This window comes from Cydia splendana, chromosome Z (assembly GCF_910591565.1).
Source record: "Cydia splendana chromosome Z, ilCydSple1.2, whole genome shotgun sequence".
Lineage (NCBI taxonomy): Eukaryota > Metazoa > Arthropoda > Insecta > Lepidoptera > Tortricidae > Cydia > Cydia splendana.
Window position 1 is genome coordinate 47,977,319 of NC_085987.1, and position 21,158 is coordinate 47,998,476.

The window sequence follows — 21,158 nt, forward strand, 5'->3', positions numbered from 1 at the left end:
GTAGTACTATGTAATTACGATGCACCAAGTCAGGGTATCCCAACACAACACTATATCTGGGAGACCGAGCTTTGTTCGGAAAACATAAAAACTCATAAACACTTCCCAGAGATAAGACCTAGCTAGATCGATTTTCCGCCCCCGAAAACCCCCATACTTACAGCAAATTTCATCAAAATCGTTAGAGCCGTTTCCGAGATGAAATATTTAAATATATATATACAAGAATTGCTCGTTTAAAGGTAGGTATAAGAATCTAATACCTTTAAACGAGCAATTCTTATACATATACAGGGTGGAAAGGCACGACGATCCTTTCCGAAAATGGGAGATAGTTTAGCCTAAGCTCTATATTTTCTCCATAGAAACTATGTTAATATGGGCAACCGTTTCTAAATTATGACCTTTTAAACATCCACGCAAAAAACTACTTTGTTCTAACCCTAACAGGTGACAGGGTCAATGAACTTACTTGTAAACAATCAGTATTCGACAGGAAATTATGCTAATTTGTTGCCATCTAACCATTTTTAGGTCTGCTTACAGCACGGTAAGAATCATTGCAGGATTTTCGCTTTCTTAGTGGTTCCACTTGTTCAATACTTGAATGAAATAGTTATGTTATTCCTTAATATTAATAATACTAACCACAACATTGTTTACAACGACAGTTCAAATGGTGACATTGACAACCACTCAAAAGTACGCAATCGTCTTATAAATATCTCTGGTTTCCTTGACTGATAAAAAGGTTTTAGTTTCTTAACACGTTTCACAAAATTATTTTCGAATAATTGGAAACTATTTAAAATAATAAAAAATTACATGTAGGTTGTGTTAGTTGCACCAAATGAACTTGCAAAAATGAAATACTAAGAATAAATCAAGAATAAATACTTCTTCAATACCAAACTAACAAACCTTCTTGATGCGTGGTAGGAAATAGACAAGACGTCTGATGTTTGAAATTAAATTTTCATTGAACTATACTTATTGAATGTCATATTAGATGTCATTAATAAAAATGTTAGATGCTCGTGGCTATTTAAATTTGTGGGGCTGTGTAAAAGATATGGTGTACCAAACCAAACGGAATGTGAAACTGCGGACGAAATGAGACAAAGGCTAATTGGTGCTTTCTGCGGAGGATAAATGACGAAGAGCATACACTATATCGCATGTGCATCGACATACTCGGGTACGGGCTGCGGCGGCGTTGTAATACACGGAGGTACATTTGAACACCGTATGTGAAAAGAAGATAGTATTAAATATTGGAAAAAAGTAATTATCTAAGAAAGTAATAAAATTGTTTGTAATATTTTTGCATGCATTTGATTTATTTGACATTTATGCGTCATTAATACATCATTGCGATACTGTCAACGATCGGAAAAAAGTGTAAAGTCCCGAGCTTTCCCGACGGAGATCCTTAATCTAGCCGTCATGTGCACATGCTATAGGGTTATCACCACAGTTAAAAAGTAGTATTTTTGAAATTTTTATTTTTTACTCAATTAACGATTCTTACCATTACCAATAGTCTCTGTATCACTTAAACGACCTAATACTTCCGGGAAGGATCGTCGTGCCTTTCCACCCTGTATATATTTCGGGGATCTCGGAAACGGCTCTAACGATTTCAATTAAATTTGCTATATGGGGGTTTTCGGGAAAAATCGATCTAGCTTGGTTTTATCTTTGGGAAAACGAGCATTTTTCTGATTTTATTTAATGTTTTCCGAGCTAAGCTCGGTCTCCCAGATATTATTATAATATTTTTCAAACTGGACTATTTTTATAACTTATAATTATATGGAAATGACACCTGTCATCCTACTCTTCCAGTTTGAAAAATATTATAATAATATCTGGGAGACCGAGCTTAGCTCGGAAAACATTAAAAAAAAATTGGCCATGGTTTTTTTTACTACCTACTGCACAAGTAAAAATTTGAAATTTACGAAAAAAGTGCTGAAAAAAAAATTGCGCAAAATTATAAATTTCTAGGCATGAGAAGATAGCAAATGACTCAACCTATCTGCCGTTTTAATTTGACAAACGATGTACCAAACACCCTTTATATAATAGATCGATTAATTTATTTCTTATTGAAAATTACAATGTCACAATGTTTCCAAATAACATGAACTCACAAAAAGATCGTCAGATTGTAAACAATAATACCTAATAATAAATGACAAGTACTTGCCTGCCGCCTGTTCTCGAGAATGGTCGTGCCTCGCTGTATTGGGATCGATCTATCATCAGATCATCACTGACAGGACTATTGTAGCCACATTGTAGCCAATAAGCCTGACATCGTGATAATAGATCGACAGCAACGTCGGGCCGTGCTCGTTGACATCACCATCCCCCATGATGAGAATCTCGTGGAAGCCGAGAAGGACAAGTCCAGTAAGTACCTAGACTTGGCTCACGAGATAACCGCCATGTGGGATGTTGATTCGACGATCATTGTCCCGATAGTCGTTTCAGTAAACGGTCTAATAGCGAAGAGTCTCGACCAACATCTTGAGAGACTCTCGCTAGATGGTTGGATCAAGGGTCAGATGCAGAAGGCGGTGATCGTGGACACGGCGCGGATAGCCCGCTGGTTCCTCTCTCTGCGGCCCTGACCACCGGTAGCTTGGGCCCTGCCCCGCTGCTGGCGGCACCCTAGGTTAGGTTTTTTATAATGTGTTTATATGTATTTTTTATTGTTTTTTATGTGTTTTTGTATTTTACTTTTATATTCATGTTATAAAGAACCTAACATATGAAGAAAAATAAATAAAGAAAATGATAATAATACTACATTAAAATAATTAGGTAAGCATGAAGTATAAATATAACACAATCAAATAATCATAATAAAATTTAGTCAAGTAAAGTCAAATAATTGAAATAATACTTTATTCATGTAGGCCTAGCACTAGCAAGTAGCAACAACAACAAGCACTTATGTTATGAAATGATAAATTACATAAGTACCCATATATTATCTTAAGCTAATTATCAGAGCAATTTATTGATGTTAATATATTTCCGTAGTAATATTGGATTATTAATATTATTATACAGATCAAATACTAAGAATTTCACAAAAAGATCGTCAAACATAAAATTAAAAGTAAAATGAAATACAGTAAAATAAAATGTCAGAGAATGTCAGAGCAATACTAAATACAATCTCAAAAATTACTTATGAAAGCAAAATAATGTACCTACTTAAATGATTGTATGTGGTTTATAATTATTACATATTTGCCGTGACTTATTTTTCAAAAGTGTTTTTCAATAAAAAGACACGTCAAAATCGCTTATGTTCTTAATGCTAAAAAATGGACTACAGTAAAAGGGCCGCCACAACAGATCACTGCAGAGGTCGATATGACACACATAAAGGCCCATAATTCAATAATAATATATGCCCTTATTCCAGGTACGGCATCCCTCGCGACGAAAGCGCTAATTTTAGACGAGCAGTCGAAACCCTGTGCCCCGCCTACTGCCAAAACAAATCCATCTGGCTCGCCTCCGAGATCACCATGGTCCCACCCAACATCCTCAGCGAGCACGGTGTGAAGCTGTCAAGGCTGCTGCAGCGGCCCGGGGAATATGTCCTGGTGTTCCCGGAGGCCCATTCATGCTCAATTACAACTGGATTTGGGATATCAGAGAGTGTCTACTTTGCTTCAAACGCTTGGCTGACGGATGTGTACAAACTATTTCAGGTGAGTCTTTTTTATTCGTTGCTAATTTAGGTACTGTTATTGAGCCAATGACCATGGTCCCAACATCAGGGAACTCGGACTCAAGCTGTCAAGACTGCTGCAGTAGCCTGGGGAATATGTCTGTTGTGTGTTTATCACAACCATATTTTGTAAATTGTTCTCAATTAATCATTTACGATACAACATTTACAGTGACATGAAAAATACATAGCATAAAAACTTATTACAAAAAAAAAAGAAAACCGACTTCAAAAAGGATGAAATAAAATATTATCCTTTTTTAAGTCTATGCGTTACCAACTGATATGTTTGAAGTCGGTGCCAAGCCAAATTTTGAAGCATATCATGATTTTGGTGCGATTCGATAAGGATGTACCTACGTTGGATTGCCTTACACGACGACAATGAACGTACTTTCTTTAGGTACAGTCGACGTTAAAAATATGTTTACACTTTTCGCCTTATCACAAAGGAGTAAGGTGCAAAAGTGTAAACATAATCATTGACGTCGACTGTACCTAAGAACACACCTTCAACCCAAACCAAATCTCAACCCAAACCAAACCAAACCTTTTTGGCGTAGTCCGTACAATGTTTGTCGGCACATTAGTGTAAATCCAATGCATTTTATTGCCGTCGTATTTTTTAAAGAGCATTTCTTACTAATGCTCGAATAGTCTATAGCACGCAAGTGTGGGATTGGGACTGAGTTATTTCCCGTCCCTTATCCAGAGAACTACATTGCAAAATATAAAACAATTCAAGGAATTTACCTTCTTGCCAAATTTCACCTAAAGCGGTTCAGTTGTTTAGCCATGAAAAGGCGACAAAGAGGCAGACAGAATTACTTACACATTTATAATAGTTATTAGTACAGTTCTAATGGGATTTATAGCCATAAAGCTGATTATTTTTGACTGGTATTGTTACTACTTGGCTTGGCGCCGACTTCAAAGATATCAGTTGGTAACGCATAGACTTAAAAAAGGATAATATTTTATTTCATACTTTTATTTTTCCATTTTTAGTTTCTCGCATTGTTAAGAGCGCGACGCATGAATTGAATGAAAAACAAGATCATGTTTAACACTAAATTCGTGTACCTATTACTTTAATAAATATGTAATTAGGAATTTTCTCGAGTCCGTCTGGGAAATTATAATTCCTGTCAGGGGCTGTCACTACACTAAATCCATCCTCCGCCCCGCCACTGACCCAATTCCTCAACCCCCCGATCACTCAACCTCACAACGCATCAACCCCTGATCCAAGAACCCCTCGACCCTGAATCAGCAACCCTTCAACCGCCATTCCCCGACCCCTTAATCCCCGACCCTTTAACTCCTAACCCTAACCACCGATAGTAGCCTTACCAGCTTACCACGAGTTTGACATTGATATATTCGCTAGCGTGTGTGTAACTTACTTTCTATGCATCTCGCTCGTACTAACATATTAGTGCGAGCGAGATGCATAAAAAGTAAGTTACAAAGACGTTAGCGAATATGTCAATGTCAAACTCGTGGTAAGGTTATTGATCGGGGGTAGTGTCAAACTCATGGTAAGGCTACAGTTGCACTACATCAAATTGGTGGTTTTTGGAAGCAAATGCTCGAGTTACTTTAGAAATCACCGACATCAATTTACACGTGCCCTTAAAATTGAGGAGTTCCCTCAATTCCTCATGGATTCCATCATCAGACCAGAACCAAAAATAATAAGGAAACACCTTGGAGTAACTTCTTCCAAACAAAAAAATAATTACTGAAATCGGATCACAGGTGCCGGAGTCGCTGAATATACTACATTCAAATAAGTTTTTGGCAAAAATTTCATTTTTGGTACAAGCTTTTATCGCTGACTGTACTTTTCTTACGAAAGACAACTAATACTCATCGAGACAATTCTAAAAACCCCTAACACAATTAGGTTGCGTTGTTTCATCACAGAGTTCCTATGGCCACCTCCTGTCTCCATCATCAGATCAGTTCGACAGTACCATATTATTGTATTGTTATCAGAACTACATACAGCTGCCAATTTTCATGACGCTAAGATCCTTGGAAGATGGTTAAATTAGTTACCTTAGATTCCATTACATAGTTACATACAGGTCGACCTAATAAAAACTTGTTAACCCTTATCTTGGCAAGGCTCAAAATATCTTAAATATAAACATTTTTTTAGTTTTTCGTCACCTATTGAGCATACTAGACTATTAAAAAATAAGGGAAAAAATCCAGGATTTTCCAGTTTCGGAAAATCACATGTATCATATTTGATACAATGCCAATCCCTTGACAAAATAGTTACCTACTATTTAGAAGAAAATTGTGGATTTTAATAAAAATAAAACATGTAATGCAACAGAAATTATCATTTATTGCTAATTAAACGCCATCTAAAGCATCAGATGACTATTACACCTGTAAATAGCTATTTGTTTTACAAGGGGGCAAAGTTGTTGTTTAACCGCTCGTGCTAATATTGATACCCGAGCAAGCGAAAGATTCCAAAATTGAACCTTGGTTCAAAAAATGGAATCTTGAGCGCTGGGAGGGTTTCAAAGCACGAGGGTTAAACGAAATTTGCCCCCGAGTGAAACACAAAATTTTTCACCACACCAACCGAAAGCAAATATTAAATGAAAAATATCAAACAAAATCAAACCAAATCAAATCCAAATGAATGTTATTAAATATTTATCATCCAAAATCATCATTTAAAAGTCAATTCTACCAGCAAACATAAGAAAACAACTCAAAATTTGCATTTGATTACTTTGCCTCACATGTGAATAAAATGCCACATCCATACGCTGCGGCAAGTTATACAGAAGACCGATGAGTATACTCTTGCCATTATGCTTTGCGTTTGTGGACTATGAGAAAGCCTTCGATTCGGTGGAAACATGGGCGGTGCTTGAGTCTCTTCAGCGATGCCATATTGACTATCGGTACATCGATGTGTTGAAGTGTTTGTATAGTAACGCCACCATGTCGGTCCGAGTACAGGAGCAGAGCACGAAGGCGATTCCATTGCAAAGAGGCGTAAGGCAAGGAGACGTTATCTCTCCGAAACTGTTTACTGCCGTAATGGAAGACGCCTTCAAGCTCCTGGAATGGCAAGGACTTGGCATCAACATCAACGGCGAATACATCACTCACCTTCGGTTTGCCAACGATATCGTAGTCATGGCAAAGTCGATGGAGGAACTCAGCATGATGCTCGATGACCTCAACCGAGTTTCACAACGGGTGGGCTTGAAAATGAACATGGACAAGACGGAACTTATGTCAAATGCCAATGTTGTACCCATCCCAGTCTCTGTTGGGAACTCGGTACTCGAAGTTGTTGACTCGTACATCTACCTAGGACAAGTAGTCCAATTAGGTAGGTCCAACTTCGAGAAAGAGGTCAACCGCCGAATCCAACTCGGTTGGGCAGCGTTCGGGAAACTACGTAATCTCTTTTCGTCCGACATACCTCAGTGCCTCAAGACGAAAGTCTTTAATCAATGTGTGTTACCAGGGATGACTTACGGCTCCGAAATGCGGTCTTTCACTATCGGCCTCATCTCAAAACTCGAAGTCGCTCAACGAGCTATGGAGAAGGCTATGCTCGGAGTTTCTCTGCGTGATCGAATCAGAAATGAGGAGATCCGTAGACGAACTCAAGTCACCGACATAGCCCACCGGATTAGCAAGCTGAAGTGGCAATGGGCAGGCCACATTGCACGCAGAGAAGATGGCCGATGGGGTCGAAAAGTGCTCGAGTGGAGACCACGGACTGGCAAGCGCAGCGTGGGGCGTCCACCCACAAGATGGACAGACGACCTTGTTAAGGCCGCCGGAGGACGCTGGATGCGGGTCGCTTCCAACCGGTACGATTGGAGGTCCAAGGGGGAGGCCTATGTTCAGCAGTGGACGTCTTATGGCTGAGATGATGATGATGATGAGTACTTTAAAAAAAATCAAAGTTCAATAACAAAATAATACGACAACTAATATTAAATACTTGAAACATGTTTTGTAACCCCACAAATATAAAAAAAAATAAAAAAACATGTTAAACTATTTTTACGACAACTTGGCAATGTATTAAATGTAATACAATCCTTTCGATATGTACATTTCTGAGTTCTTTGCAATGTATCAAATATAATACATAACAGTTTCATGTGAGGTTCTGTGTATTAAATGTTTTTAAATTCGAATGCATTGTAAATATTTATGCACTAACAGATAGCAAATGCATCAAAATGTAGATTATGGAAAAATATATACTAATCTGAGAAATAAATGCAAAACTTCCACTGCGAACCGAAATCTGTTGTTTCCGTGGCGCCATGTTGATTATTACTAATTAATTTACAATGACACTTTTGTCCATTATTTTTTTCTATAAGAAAGGAGGGTAGTTCGACATATGATGGCAGGATAATTTTGTTAGGTAATAAAGTGAACCTGCTAGTTTTTTTAAGTTCCATGTATCATGGGTGTTACAATGCCAAGATAAGGGTTAAAAATCATCATAATTATCATCAAAACAATCATCATCATCAGGTCTACTTCATCAAATTGGTGGTCATCAGGAGAAAATGCTCGAGTTGCTTAAGAAAACACCCAAATCACCATGCATGTGCCTTTAAAAATTGAGGAGTTCCGTCAACTCCTCATGGATCCCATCATCAGAACAGAACCAAATTAATATGGGACCAACTGGGAGGCACCTCCTTTCAAACAAAAAAAGAATTACTCAAATCGGACTACGGATGTCGGAGTAATCGGTGAACGTACACAGAAAAAAAAAGCCACAACCGAATACAGAACCTCCTCCTTCTACGAAATTGAAGTCGGTTAAAAATGAACAACATTCAGTAGGTACCTGCCTAAATATTACACTATAATAATCTTAAAAATAAAACGACTACAATATAACCAATATTTATAGTATACTCGTACATGGTTAATAATCAGAGATCGGACGTAATTGGCGTCATTGCTCGCAATAATGTGGAACATGACTCCAAATTTGATTAAATAATTAATCATTTAATTATTTTAATTAAGTTTTTACCTGAGATTTAATTTTGTTCTCTAGTCAATAAATAGCACTTAAATATATTTTTGATATAAAAAAATGAGAGCTACAGAAAATTTGGAAAACATACTGATTAGAGTCAGTCCATGAAAAGTCTGCAGCGGATTTGATAGCCCACGCAGTGCACGTGTTATTTTAAACGTCAAACTTCTATGAAATTATGACGTATCGTATAAATGACACTTGCACTGCGTGGGCTATCGAATCCGCTGCAGACTTTTCTTAGTCCGACTCTATTTTCATAAATAGAGTTATTTATTGATTAGTGATGATTAATCAAAATTAAACCTCAGGTAGTAGGAAATTAATTAAATGATAAATTATTTAATCAATTTTGGAGTCATGTCCTCATGTCCACATTATTGCGAGCAACGACGCCAATTTGTCCGATCTCTGTTAATAATACATTAAATTTGGAGAAAACTCCCCTGTGTCAGAGAATATATTACATACAATATTTAAGGAGCTAAAAATTCTTCCCCTGCCTTGCTTGTATATATATGAGATTGCTAAATTTGTCAGAAAACACCCGGATCTATTTCCTTTACATGATGCCGTTCATAATAAAACGAATGGAAGGTATCCTAACAAACTATATGTTCCTAGACAACATATTAATATATAATAACATGATTCGTTCTGTTGGTGACTTTAAAGATATGAAAACAATAAAAAATCATATACTGTGCCTATGTAAGATCTCAACTCGAATATGCTTCTCAAATATGGAACCCGTTCTATAAGGTGTATGCAGAAAATATTGAATAAATTCAGAAGAAGTTTGTTAGATTCCTCTCCTTTAAATTTAAGCTATCTATGGACAACTATTCTATGTCATGCAAAAAAATCCATCTTGTCCCTTTATTTAAGAGACGATCGGCAAATGACGTAAGTTTATTAATGAAAATTGCCCAAGGTATAGTCGATTCTCCGGATTTTGTGAGCAAAGTACAATTATATATACCTGTCTCGCAACTGCGCAGAAGACCCTTGCTTCGCATCCCTCTTTCTCGCAATAACATTCGTAAAAAAATGTTTCTTCCCTCGCACAATTAGGTTATTTAATGAACTTAATGATATGCCCGATGTAGATTTGTTTCACAGCAAGATTAATAATGTTAAAAATATTATTGTCAATAGATAGTTAACGTTACCCGACTTAAGTTTGCGTTCATAGTTTATCAGGAATATTCCTATATAGTGTAATATTCTGCTCATTTGAGACCTTTATATTTATGTTATGTAGCATTATATATGTGGAAGCTTGTAATTTGTATATAGTAGATAAGTCTATTAACCTATGTATATTAGGCAGTAAGCATCCCGAATAAAATAAAATAAAATATTTAGTAAAAATGTATATATCATGGCAATTAAATTGTATAATAATAAGATTCCAAATGACATAAAATCACTAGATATACATAAATTTCAGGAAAAAATGTTTGACTGGTTACTTGACATGTGTTTCTATTCAATTAATGATTTCCTTAATTATTAATAAGCTAATTATTTTATTGTACTAATTATTATTGTAATATAAATTAAATGTATTGTAAATGAAACCTGACTTAACTGCTATTGTGCCAATATGTTCTTAGGTAATTATAAGATTTATAAAAATTGGACATGTAAATACTATAATATATATATATATGCATGTTAGCAATAATCACATAGGTATAGCAACTTAATTGTAATATTTCTACGCCGATAGAGGCAGAATATGACGCACTTATTGTAATTTGACCATCATTGTCGACCGGTCTGGTCTAGTGGATAGTGACCCTGTCTGCTAAGCCGATGGTCCTGGGTTCGAATCCCAGTAAGGGCATTTATTTGTGTGATGAACACTAATATTTGTTCCTGAGTCATGGTTGTTTTCTATGTATATAAGTATGTATTTATCTATACAAGTATGTATATCGTCGCCTAGTGCCCATAGTACAAGCCTTGCTTTGTTTGGGGCTAGGTTTGATCTGTGTAAGATGTCCCCAATATTTATTTATTATTTATTTATTATTTATTTATTATTTATTGTACTACCATATTCTAAGAAATAAACATTTGTATTTTGTATTTGTATACTAACCTTAATATTTAAGATTAGAAGATATAAAGGTTCTCCAAGAGTCCAATAAAAAAAAAATATAATAAACTCAAATAAATAATGCATTATGCCAACAGGAGCTGCGTAATAGCTGCGAACCGACCATGTTTTCACTGGAGCAGCTCCTCCTCAACGGCAGCGCCGATTCCTCGGCCCCCTACCAGGTGTGCTCCGTGCTGACCACACTGCTCAACGCCGAGCTGGAGCACCGGCGCGCCCTCGAGCAGAAGGGGCTCAAGGTAACACGGTCATGTTCCCCCTACAGTCCCTCACGGCTCCTCGGCCCCCTACCAGGTGTGCTCCGTGCCGACCACACTGCTCAACGCCGAGCTGGAGCACCGGCGCGCCGTCGAGCAGAAGGGGCTCAAGGTAACACGGTCATGTTCCCCCTACAGTCCCTCACGGCTCCTCGGCCCCCTACCAGGTGTGCTCCGTGCTGACCACGCTGCTCAACGCCGAGCTGGAGCACCGGCGCGCCGTCGAGCAGAAGGGGCTCAAGGTAACACGGTCATGTTCCCCCTACAGTCCCTCACGGCTCCTCGGCCCCCTACCAGGTGTGCTCCGTGCTGACCACACTGCTCAACGCCGAGCTGGAGCACCGGCGCGCCCTCGAGCAGAAGGGGCTCAAGGTAACACGGTCATGTTCCCCCTACAGTCCCTCACGGCTCCTCGGCCCCCTACCAGGTGTGCTCCGTGCCGACCACACTGCTCAACGCCGAGCTGGAGCACCGGCGCGCCGTCGAGCAGAAGGGGCTCAAGGTAACACGGTCATGTTCCCCCTACAGTCCCTCACGGCTCCTCGGCCCCCTACCAGGTGTGCTCCGTGCTGACCACGCTGCTCAACGCCGAGCTGGAGCACCGGCGCGCCGTCGAGCAGAAGGGGCTCAAGGTAACACGGTCATGTTCCCCCTACAGTCCCTCACGGCTCCTCGGCCCCCTACCAGGTGTGCTCCGTGCTGACCACGCTGCTCAACGCCGAGCTGGAGCACCGGCGCGCCGTCGAGCAGAAGGGGCTCAAGGTAACACGGTCATGTTCCCCCTACAGTCCCTCACGGCTCCTCGGCCCCCTACCAGGTGTGCTCCGTGCTGACCACGCTGCTCAACGCCGAGCTGGAGCACCGGCGCGCACTCGAGCAGAAGGGGCTCAAGGTAACACGGTCATGTTCCCCCTACAGTCCCTCACGGCTCCTCGGCCCCCTACCAGGTGTGCTCCGTGCTTAAGTCTTAGTCGCTTCTAACTTTAATATCTTCGCGGAGCTCGACCAACGCTGCGGCCGGCCAAACCGTCCGCAATGAAGATACTTGGACTACTTGGAGACGTTGCGGGTAGCGCGCACCTGTCATACGCTCGGGGCATTAGTTCGACCTTCAGTAGCCAAAATGGCAAAAAGGGAAACCTTACAGTTTTGTTCTGTCTGTCTGTCCGTCCGGTCGTCTGTCTGTCTGTCCATATATGACAGTCATTTTGGAACCTACATATGTGTGTAACATATGTTTGTGAGCAGACTAAGATCAGTTGTTTAATTTATTCATGTAAATTTTCCAAAAACTGAAGCTGGATTAGAGTTGGAGACCTTCGTAAACGCTTGGGTCATTAAAAACAATCCCGATTATGTTACCAATGCTTTAAAATTTCTAGAAACTTACAATTTATAGTTTGTACATAAAATGCCTGACTTATAATTTATATAGACCCTACATAGATGGCGCTAGCAATAAGTAACTACTATAAAAACCTAAATGTTAAAACTAAACAACAGTCATATGACCCTGTGTTATCGTAGGTTCTATTAACGTTCCGGCTCGGGTTAACAAATTATACACTTAAACTTTTCTCAAGAATCACTCTATCGATAGCTGAAAACTGCATGAAAATCATTCAGTATTAGTTTTTGAGTTTATCGCGAACACACATATGCAAAGTTGCAAACAATGCAAACAGACAGACGCGGGGGACTTTGTTTTACATGGTGTAGTGACATGTAGGTAATTTCTAGCTGGTATATCAACTCTACAAAAATGAATGAAAATCCACCAAAAACATTTCATGTACGAGTAAAGTGTTGCCAAGACTAGGCACATAAAGCTTTTACACAAAAAAGTTATCACTGTTTATCAGATACCATAATAGGTACCAAGACTTTTACTCTGTAAGTCCTTACTTTATAAGCTTTTAAAGCCAACATCTTGGTAAAACAGTACGGCTTGGCCGTGTCGTTGCAGTCACATAAACACTCCCTCAGTGGAATTATTGCACAAAGTAGTAACACAGGTCATTCAAATTCTGAAAGTGTAATTACGGGATTGTCTATATGACAGGCTGACAGCAACGAAACGGCCAAGCCGTACTGTTTAACCAAGATGTTGGCTTAGTACAGTTAGAGAGATAGTTAAAGTTACTCAGACGGCCTTCTGATCACATGGTGCGAGTGGCATTGGATCTATCAATGACGAAACGGGGCCGTGGAAGACGCCCTGCTACTTGACTGACAACGGTCCAAAATGACCTGAAAAACACAGATATTGACGCCGGAACTGCACAAAATCGTCCTGTGTGGAGAAAGAGGACAAGGAGAGCCGACCCCAGATAATGGGAAAAGGCTTAGGTAGAAGAGAGAAAGTTAAAGTTTTGGTACTTATTACGGGATCTGATAACTTTTTAGTGTAAATGCTTTATGTGCCTAGTCTTGGCAACACTTTACATGAAATGTTTTTGGTGGAATCGTATAGTCTTTTCTCTTCTAATGCTAAAACAAAGGGGGTATAGTAGGTATTAGGACCTTGGGCAGCTGGAGGTTTATTTTTTTGACAATTGTACAGGTGCAAGAGCGCCCCCAGTCGTCAGCGCCCCTCAACACGTCCTACTTCCGCGCGTGGAACACCAGCGACCAGGACGAGTGCGAGTACTGCCGCTCCACCCTGTTCCTCTCCAAGGTCAGACATTCATATTATTTTTCACCACACCAGCTCGGAAAGGCTTACTTTGCACTTCAAAAACTGATAGCAAAGTTACATTTTATTCACATGTGAGGCAAAGTACAGCCTGGCAAAAAAGAGTAGAAATTAAAAAGTGGCAACACTGTAGTGTCGTACCGTTCTCTTATGTAAAAAGGGACGACACTACAATGTTGCCACTTTTTAATTTCTACTCTTTTTTGCAAGGCTCTAATCAATTGAAAATTGCTCGTGTATCAATATTAGCACGAGCGGTTATTTTAAAATTCATACTTCTATGAAATTACGAGTATGACGTATAAATAACACTTAGTCAGCGTCAAATATAGTAATATATTCATTCTAGAATTTTTGCGGCAAAATTTTGTAATTAAGGTTTATTGCTGCTGTGTTATATCTTTAGGTGAGTACATTATAAAACACTACGGCAGTTCGGCGTCATCCCCTCCCCCTTGAAAAGGGTCCCATTTTACAGATTTTCTCAATTTTCAGGAAAACGATACTGGCTAAGATAAAATGGTCAAAGACAAATTTTAAGTTTTGTATGAAAATCTAAACAAACTATACCAACTAATGAAAAGGCGCAGTAAAAGGGTTAAAAGGGTATTTCCCGTTAGATATATGGATATTACGTATCATTTTATGATTAATATGCACCGTATCTGCAGTACACTTCCATTAAGCAAAGACATATGTAACTTCGTATAAGATGAATAAAGTCTAAGGAAAAAACGTGCCTCGGAAATCAAGAAAAAGTCATTCTCGGATAGATGGCGCACACACCTTTAGCCTATGCTCGGCTAGATGGCGTGACGACACCGTTTCGTATTTAACAATTTTAACACAGATATCAGTGAATGAACATGGGTCAAAATGATATAAAAACAATAAAATCATATATCCATATATATACATTTTTTTGATAATTTTGTACGTTTTCATTTTGAGTTTTTCAGTCGTGTGTCGATAGATGGCAGTAAATTTACTGTAACTACAAAATTTACTATGACAGGACCCCTCTAATCTATCTATTCTTTTTGCATTAAGGTGGTTCGATTTTGATACAAAATTCAATTAGTGATCATTAAGTAACTACACATTATTACTACATATTTTATTTCGCAATTATCTACTTTCTAGTATTCGTTTGCGCTAATTTAATAAAAAAACTTTGTGTCATACAGAAATCATGCAAAAATCATAGTTAATTTTTGATCATTTTACGTATGTGTGTGTCACAAATGTCGTGTACAGATAGATACATTGCGACGTTGCCATTCCATTTCCGATGTTGCCAGGCTGACTACAGCGCGTATTTTCAGTGCCGTCATGTTTGGTCCATTTTTGTTGACAGTGATACTTGACATTGACAGCTACTTAATTGACCGAAGCGAGAATAAGTACCCAAAGTTCGTCAGCTTAGCTAAGAACTATTATGGCGCGTTGCAAACACTCGCTTTTATGCTTACAAACGGAAGGTTCCCGGTTCGATCCCCAGTCATTGTACGCTGGGACATAACTTTTTGTATTTTTTTACACCTATATTTCGTATTGTTTTATTTTTATTTAATATTTCTTATTTTCACAAATCGATTGATTAGGTAAGCGTATTCGTTTAATTTTTACAAAGATAATTAGAAATTATACTCTACCTAATCTCTTTGATTTTTACAATCAGGACATCCTCACTGCAATAAAAAATTAATGTATAAATTTCCTGTGGTTGAAAATAATAGAATTTTGTCTATGAATGAAAAACACAATTATTACTATTTATTTTTTATTTTTATTTTATAAGACACACCAACAGTACATAAACAAAGCAAGTTAAGTTACATAAGTACAGTAGACACGTATAATATTTATGCACCAATAACAGGTGTGCAACAACATTCAAACAGTTCGAGGCTTTTACACTACTTTACAAACTATAAGTATACATTAATAGGCTAAGTAATTAAGACATGCATGAAAGACTATTAACTACTATAAACATTACTTGTTAAAAGTTTGTTAGCATTCTGCGCTTTAAATTTTGTACAGAATCACTAAATATGTCTATTTCAAAGTTTTGTTCGAGAGACAGATTGTTCCATGTTACTTACATTCTATGGACCGGAAGTGACCTGCTCAGTTTAGTCCTGGTAGAACTGGGGCGAAAAATAGTGCGACGACAAGACCGTAGTGTGCTAGCTTTTGGTACTGTAAAGTTTAAACCGCCCAGCAGGTAAGGTTCCACGATTTTACCGTTTAACAACTTGTGTAACAAAGCCATGTCAAGGAAAGACCGCCTGAGCTGTAAAGAAGACATTTTAAACCGTTGGAGTCTCTCTTCATATGTTAGGTTTTTACGAACTCCCTCGGTCTTTGTCTTAAACACTAAGAATCGAGTAAAAGAACGTTGGACTTTTTCCAACCGATTGATGTGAATTGCGTAGCCTGGATTCCAAACTTGACAACAGTATTCAAGACGAGAACGTACTAGAGCATTGAAAAGAGTTTGAAATGTGTCAGATCGTTTGAATTTTTTGCCTATACGCTTTATAAACCCAAGCATTTTATTGCTTTCACTAATAACTGAATCAATATGATTTATAAAGTTTAATTTAGAATCCAGGCATACTCCAAGATCCTTAACATTGGAAACCTCACGAAGCACAACGTCGTTGAGACAATATTTTGAGTCGGTAGGAAGTTTTTTTCGCGTGAATTTAATAAAGAGGCAGCGTTAGAGTCATATTATTCTCCAGACACCAGGTCTTTACGCTATTCAAATCATCTTGTAATAACAACGAGTCAGTTACTGATGTTACCACTTTGTAAAGCTTCATATCATCAGCATATAACAGGCATTTGCTATGCTTGACAGACGAAACTAAGTCGTTTATAAAACAAATAAATAGAACAGGGCCAAGATGTGAGCCTTGAGGAACCCCCGATGTCGCCACGTACGTGTTTGAAAAGTATCCATCTTTCACTACTCTTAGCCGTCTACCAGACAGATACGAACCAAACCATCTCCACATCTCGCCTGTGACGTTAAACTGGTCGAGAAGCTTATGCATGAGAATACTGTGGTCCACTCTATCAAAAGCGCTGCTATAACTTTATTAGAATCCATGTTGTTGCATCATCTTTCTTCCTATTACATCAGAGATTTTTTCCTATCAAAATTCATGATATTATATTTCTTTCAGGTACAGGGACTACTACGGATAACAAATATGGAAAAATGATCTGTACTTGAATTAAAAAAAAAACTGTATTCATTTTATTTTACAATTACCTACTACTTACTTTATTAGAGGCTGGGGAGTAAGGAATTGCTTTACTTGTAGAACTAACTATTAGCGCTTAAAAAAAAACTGATACATGACACTTACAAACCTGGACTTCCTTGAGCTCATTCTACCAAGAATCGTCAGTATTCTCCATCCTAGCATAAAAAGATATCCTAAAACGTCGGTTCCATCACGTCAGGTTTTAGTATCGAAAATGTTTCCCAGCCTGCGTGACGTAGCGGAAACTACAACTTCTATACAAATATTTGGGATATAGTTTTTATATTAGCATCAGGATTCAACAAGAATAAGCTACTGATTCTGAGTTGGAAGAACCCAAAAAGATCATAATCTGTGAAAATCAGGTATTGAATATTTTTTTAGAAAACGTTGATAAAGTAATTTAGATAATACATAATATTACTGAATATCTGGGGGAGGCGCTGGTGGCCTAGCGGAAAGAGCGTGCGACTTGCAATGTGGAGGTCGTGGGTTCTAACCCCGGCTCGTACCAAATATAATTTAAACTTTTGTACGAAATATAATTTGATACCTATTTACCAGTCGCTTCTCGGTGAAGTAAAACAATGTGAGGAAACCGGACTAATCCCAAAAAGGCCTTGTTTACTCTCAGGGCAGTCGCTTTCGTAAAAACTAGTGCCCACGCCAATTCTGGGATTAGTTGCCAAGCGGACCCCACGCGAGGAAGAAGAGATTGAATATCTAGAGACCGACCAAAGCTCAGAAAACATATAAAAACTCAAAAATGCGCGTTTTCTCACAGATCAGACCTAGCTAAGAGATCAAACCCCTTATAGCAAATTTCATAGAAAACGTTAGAGCCGTTTCCGATATCACCCAAATATATAAACAAATATATATATATATATATATATATATATATATATATATATATATATATATATATATATATAATAATTGCTCGTTTAAAGGTAAGATAACACAAAAAGGACAAAAATAAACAAAAAGAAATTATACTACTACACGCACCAGTCTTGAACCCCAATCCTCTTGCACGTATTTCCACGAACATACCGCAACGCCATTGCAGCATACTTACGTTGTGTGAAATTGTCTACTACAAGGATCACGGAAACACTGTTTGCATATGTGAGTAATAGTAAGAAAAAGCGTGACAGCAACACTCCGTCGACCTTAAAGGGTGGTTTTTGCACAATGAAGTATTCAATGTTTATTTTAATAGTTCAATATTTCCTTAAAGAGTGCGCTATTCGTACTTTTAAGTATACAAATACCAAGACCATTCCATAAAAAAATATTATCTCAAAATTTTGCGAAAGTGGCGCTATCTAGCGAGGGAGGGAAGCTTTGAGTAACCTAGTCGAACCACCTTAAGTCTCGTAAAATAGGTACTGAAGTAGGACTTTATCACTTAGTAAAATTGAAAAATTAAAAAAAAAAACTAAATGAAATTGGTTTTTTAGGGTTAGATATGAGGATATCACGTATCATTTGTGGTATATTGTACAAAAAAAAAACGGCCATATCGTATCTGGAGGAGCCCAAACTAGGTATGTTTTGAAAATTATTATTGTTTTAATTTAAAAAAAATGGCTGAAATGTAATGATGTGGTATATTTTTAGAATCGCCTCAAAAAGCCCTTTCATATAATACCACACACGATAGTTTTCTAAAAAAAATTTCGTTTTTTCCCATACAAAAAAGCAATGAATCGGCACTCCCCTCCTAAGGGAAATTTTTTTAGGAACTGCGGGTCAAAAATGTTGTTTTGACCTCTAGTATACGTGTGCCAAATGGCTAACCTGTACATCGATTTGCGGTTTTTATATGAAATTGGGGCCTTATGGCTGCCGCTATTTACTAAAAATCTGCCATTGACAAAAATGTAACATTTTATTAAAAAATAAAAAAAAATTAAATTTAAAATTATTTATTTTCGTAAAATATACACGTGTTTATAAAGTAGGGGATAGTGCTGCCCGGTAAGCAAAATTTGCCTGTGTTGGGCAACACCGCTCTTCCTTAATTAACAGATTGTTACACGAAAATTTCAAGTATTAGTTTAAGTAAGTCTAATAGTATAACATATGGATACAATTAAGATCATATATAACAATTGTTTATAGAACTAGGTAAATATCTGGGTTGTCAGACATGCAGTAATAAATAAAGGAATAAAGGAGCCAGTAAGTGTGTGTGTGTGTGTGTGCGCGTGTGTGTGCGCGCACGCGTGCGCGTGTGTGTGTGTGCGTGCGTGCGCGTGTGTGTGTGTGTGTTTGTGGCTGTATATGTATGTATGGATTGTATGTATTTACTTAGTTTATAAAGTTGATGTGTGAATCTCTAGTAAGTTATAGTATCTGGTTAGTTTTGTAAGTCTTCTATTTCATTGTAGCTTTTTGATTTTAACCATTTTGTAATTGTTGATTTGCAATCGTAGTAAAGTTTTGGGTAAATATTTAGGCACCTATTTACTTTGTTGTAAATGTGACTAGACTTCAAATTGTATTGTGAGCGTGCAAACTTGGTTTTAGTTTTAGTTATATTAGCAACGTTTTTTATTGTCCTTCTAGAGAAATAGTCGGCACTGTAGGAAAGGGTTTTATGTTTTTTTAAAGTAATTTGTAAAATATATAGTTTTCTTATTGATAATACGTCGCTTAGTTGGTATAATGATTCTGTAGGGTAACGGATTTTTTTAAAATACATTGTTTTTAAGAGTGCACGCTGAGCTCTTTCCAGACTAATGAATCGCGTTTTAGCCGCCCCACCCCAGACAGGTATACAGTAAACCAAGACAGACTGTACCAGGGATGTGTAAATCTCTGTTAGTATATTCCGTTGTTTTGACGGGGTTGTTTGTGATCTACCTGGTACAATATGCCTTAGTGTCCTGAAAATCCAGTGCAGCTTACGGACCCTATTGATTAGCTGGTCAATGTGAGTGTACCAATTTAGGTGCTCGTCTAAGGTGACTCCTAGGTATTTAATTGTTGATACTTTTTCAATGATTGGGCAGCTACAATTTTTGAGATTCGTACTGTCACAAGTGTGGATTTTGAGATTTACATCAAAGTTGGGTTGTGTGAAATTCGTGATGCTGAAACACATGTATTTTGTTTTATCTGTGTTAAGCGTTAACAGATTTAGTTTTAACCATCTAGAAATCTGAGCTAGACCCTTTTCAGCACTTGTTTTTGCTTCCATCCAGGTTTTACCGGAGAAGACTATGGCTGTATCGTCAGCGTATGAGAATACTTTAGCATTAGTTATTGCCATGTCACAAAGATCGTTTATGTAGGCCAAGAACAGTGTTGGTCCTAAGACGCTACCCTGCGGAACTCCATACGATACATGCTCATCGTTGCTAACATGCACACCTAGCTTAACTCGTTGCTTCCTGTCCGATAGGTAACTTTTAAATAAGGACAAAGCAGTTCCCCTAACCCCCTCTAGTCTTTTCAAGTTTTTGAATAAGGATAGGGATAGAGACGGTGTCAAAAGCCTTTTATACTCGGGGAACAATATATTAACCATTTTCCTCGCGTTATTCCGGCATTTTTAACCACGGCTCATGGGAACCTGGGTTCTGCTTGGCAACTAATACCAAGAATTGGCGTAGGCACTAATTTTCGCGAAAGTGACTGCCATCTTACCTTCCAACCCAAAGGGGAAACTAGGCATTATTAGGATTAGTCCGGTTTCCTAACGATGTTTTCCTTCACCAAAAGCGACTGGTAAATATAATATCGTACTTAAGTTCCAAAAAACTCATTGGTATTATTTATACAAATAAGTACTTACATTCATTTTGATACGAGTTTGTTTCCCGAGTATAAAATGTTACATTTTTGTCAATGGCAGATTTTTAGTAAACTTTGACGCACCATAGCTTGAAAACTATAACTCGTATCAAAATAAATGTAATTACTTATTTGTAGGAAATTTATGAATAAATAATTTAGTCT

At 37.9% G+C, this 21,158-nt stretch overlaps 1 protein-coding gene across 1 annotated transcript in view; it reads left to right on the plus strand.

Moving 5' to 3' along the window:
- LOC134805166 (protein Jumonji) overlaps positions 1-14,415 on the plus strand; it is a 64,975-nt gene extending 50,560 nt beyond the window's left edge. Inside the window, exons 12-21 of the mRNA XM_063778465.1 lie at positions 3,446-3,737; positions 11,028-11,244; positions 11,346-11,449; positions 11,505-11,579; positions 11,635-11,709; positions 11,765-11,839; positions 11,895-11,969; positions 12,025-12,099; positions 13,771-13,884; positions 14,398-14,415. Coding sequence (XP_063634535.1) covers positions 3,446-3,737; positions 11,028-11,244; positions 11,346-11,449; positions 11,505-11,579; positions 11,635-11,709; positions 11,765-11,839; positions 11,895-11,969; positions 12,025-12,099; positions 13,771-13,884; positions 14,398-14,415 — 1,120 coding nt within the window. The remainder of the gene's footprint in view (positions 1-3,445; positions 3,738-11,027; positions 11,245-11,345; positions 11,450-11,504; positions 11,580-11,634; positions 11,710-11,764; positions 11,840-11,894; positions 11,970-12,024; positions 12,100-13,770; positions 13,885-14,397) is intronic.
- The last annotated feature ends 6,743 nt before the right edge of the window (positions 14,416-21,158 follow it).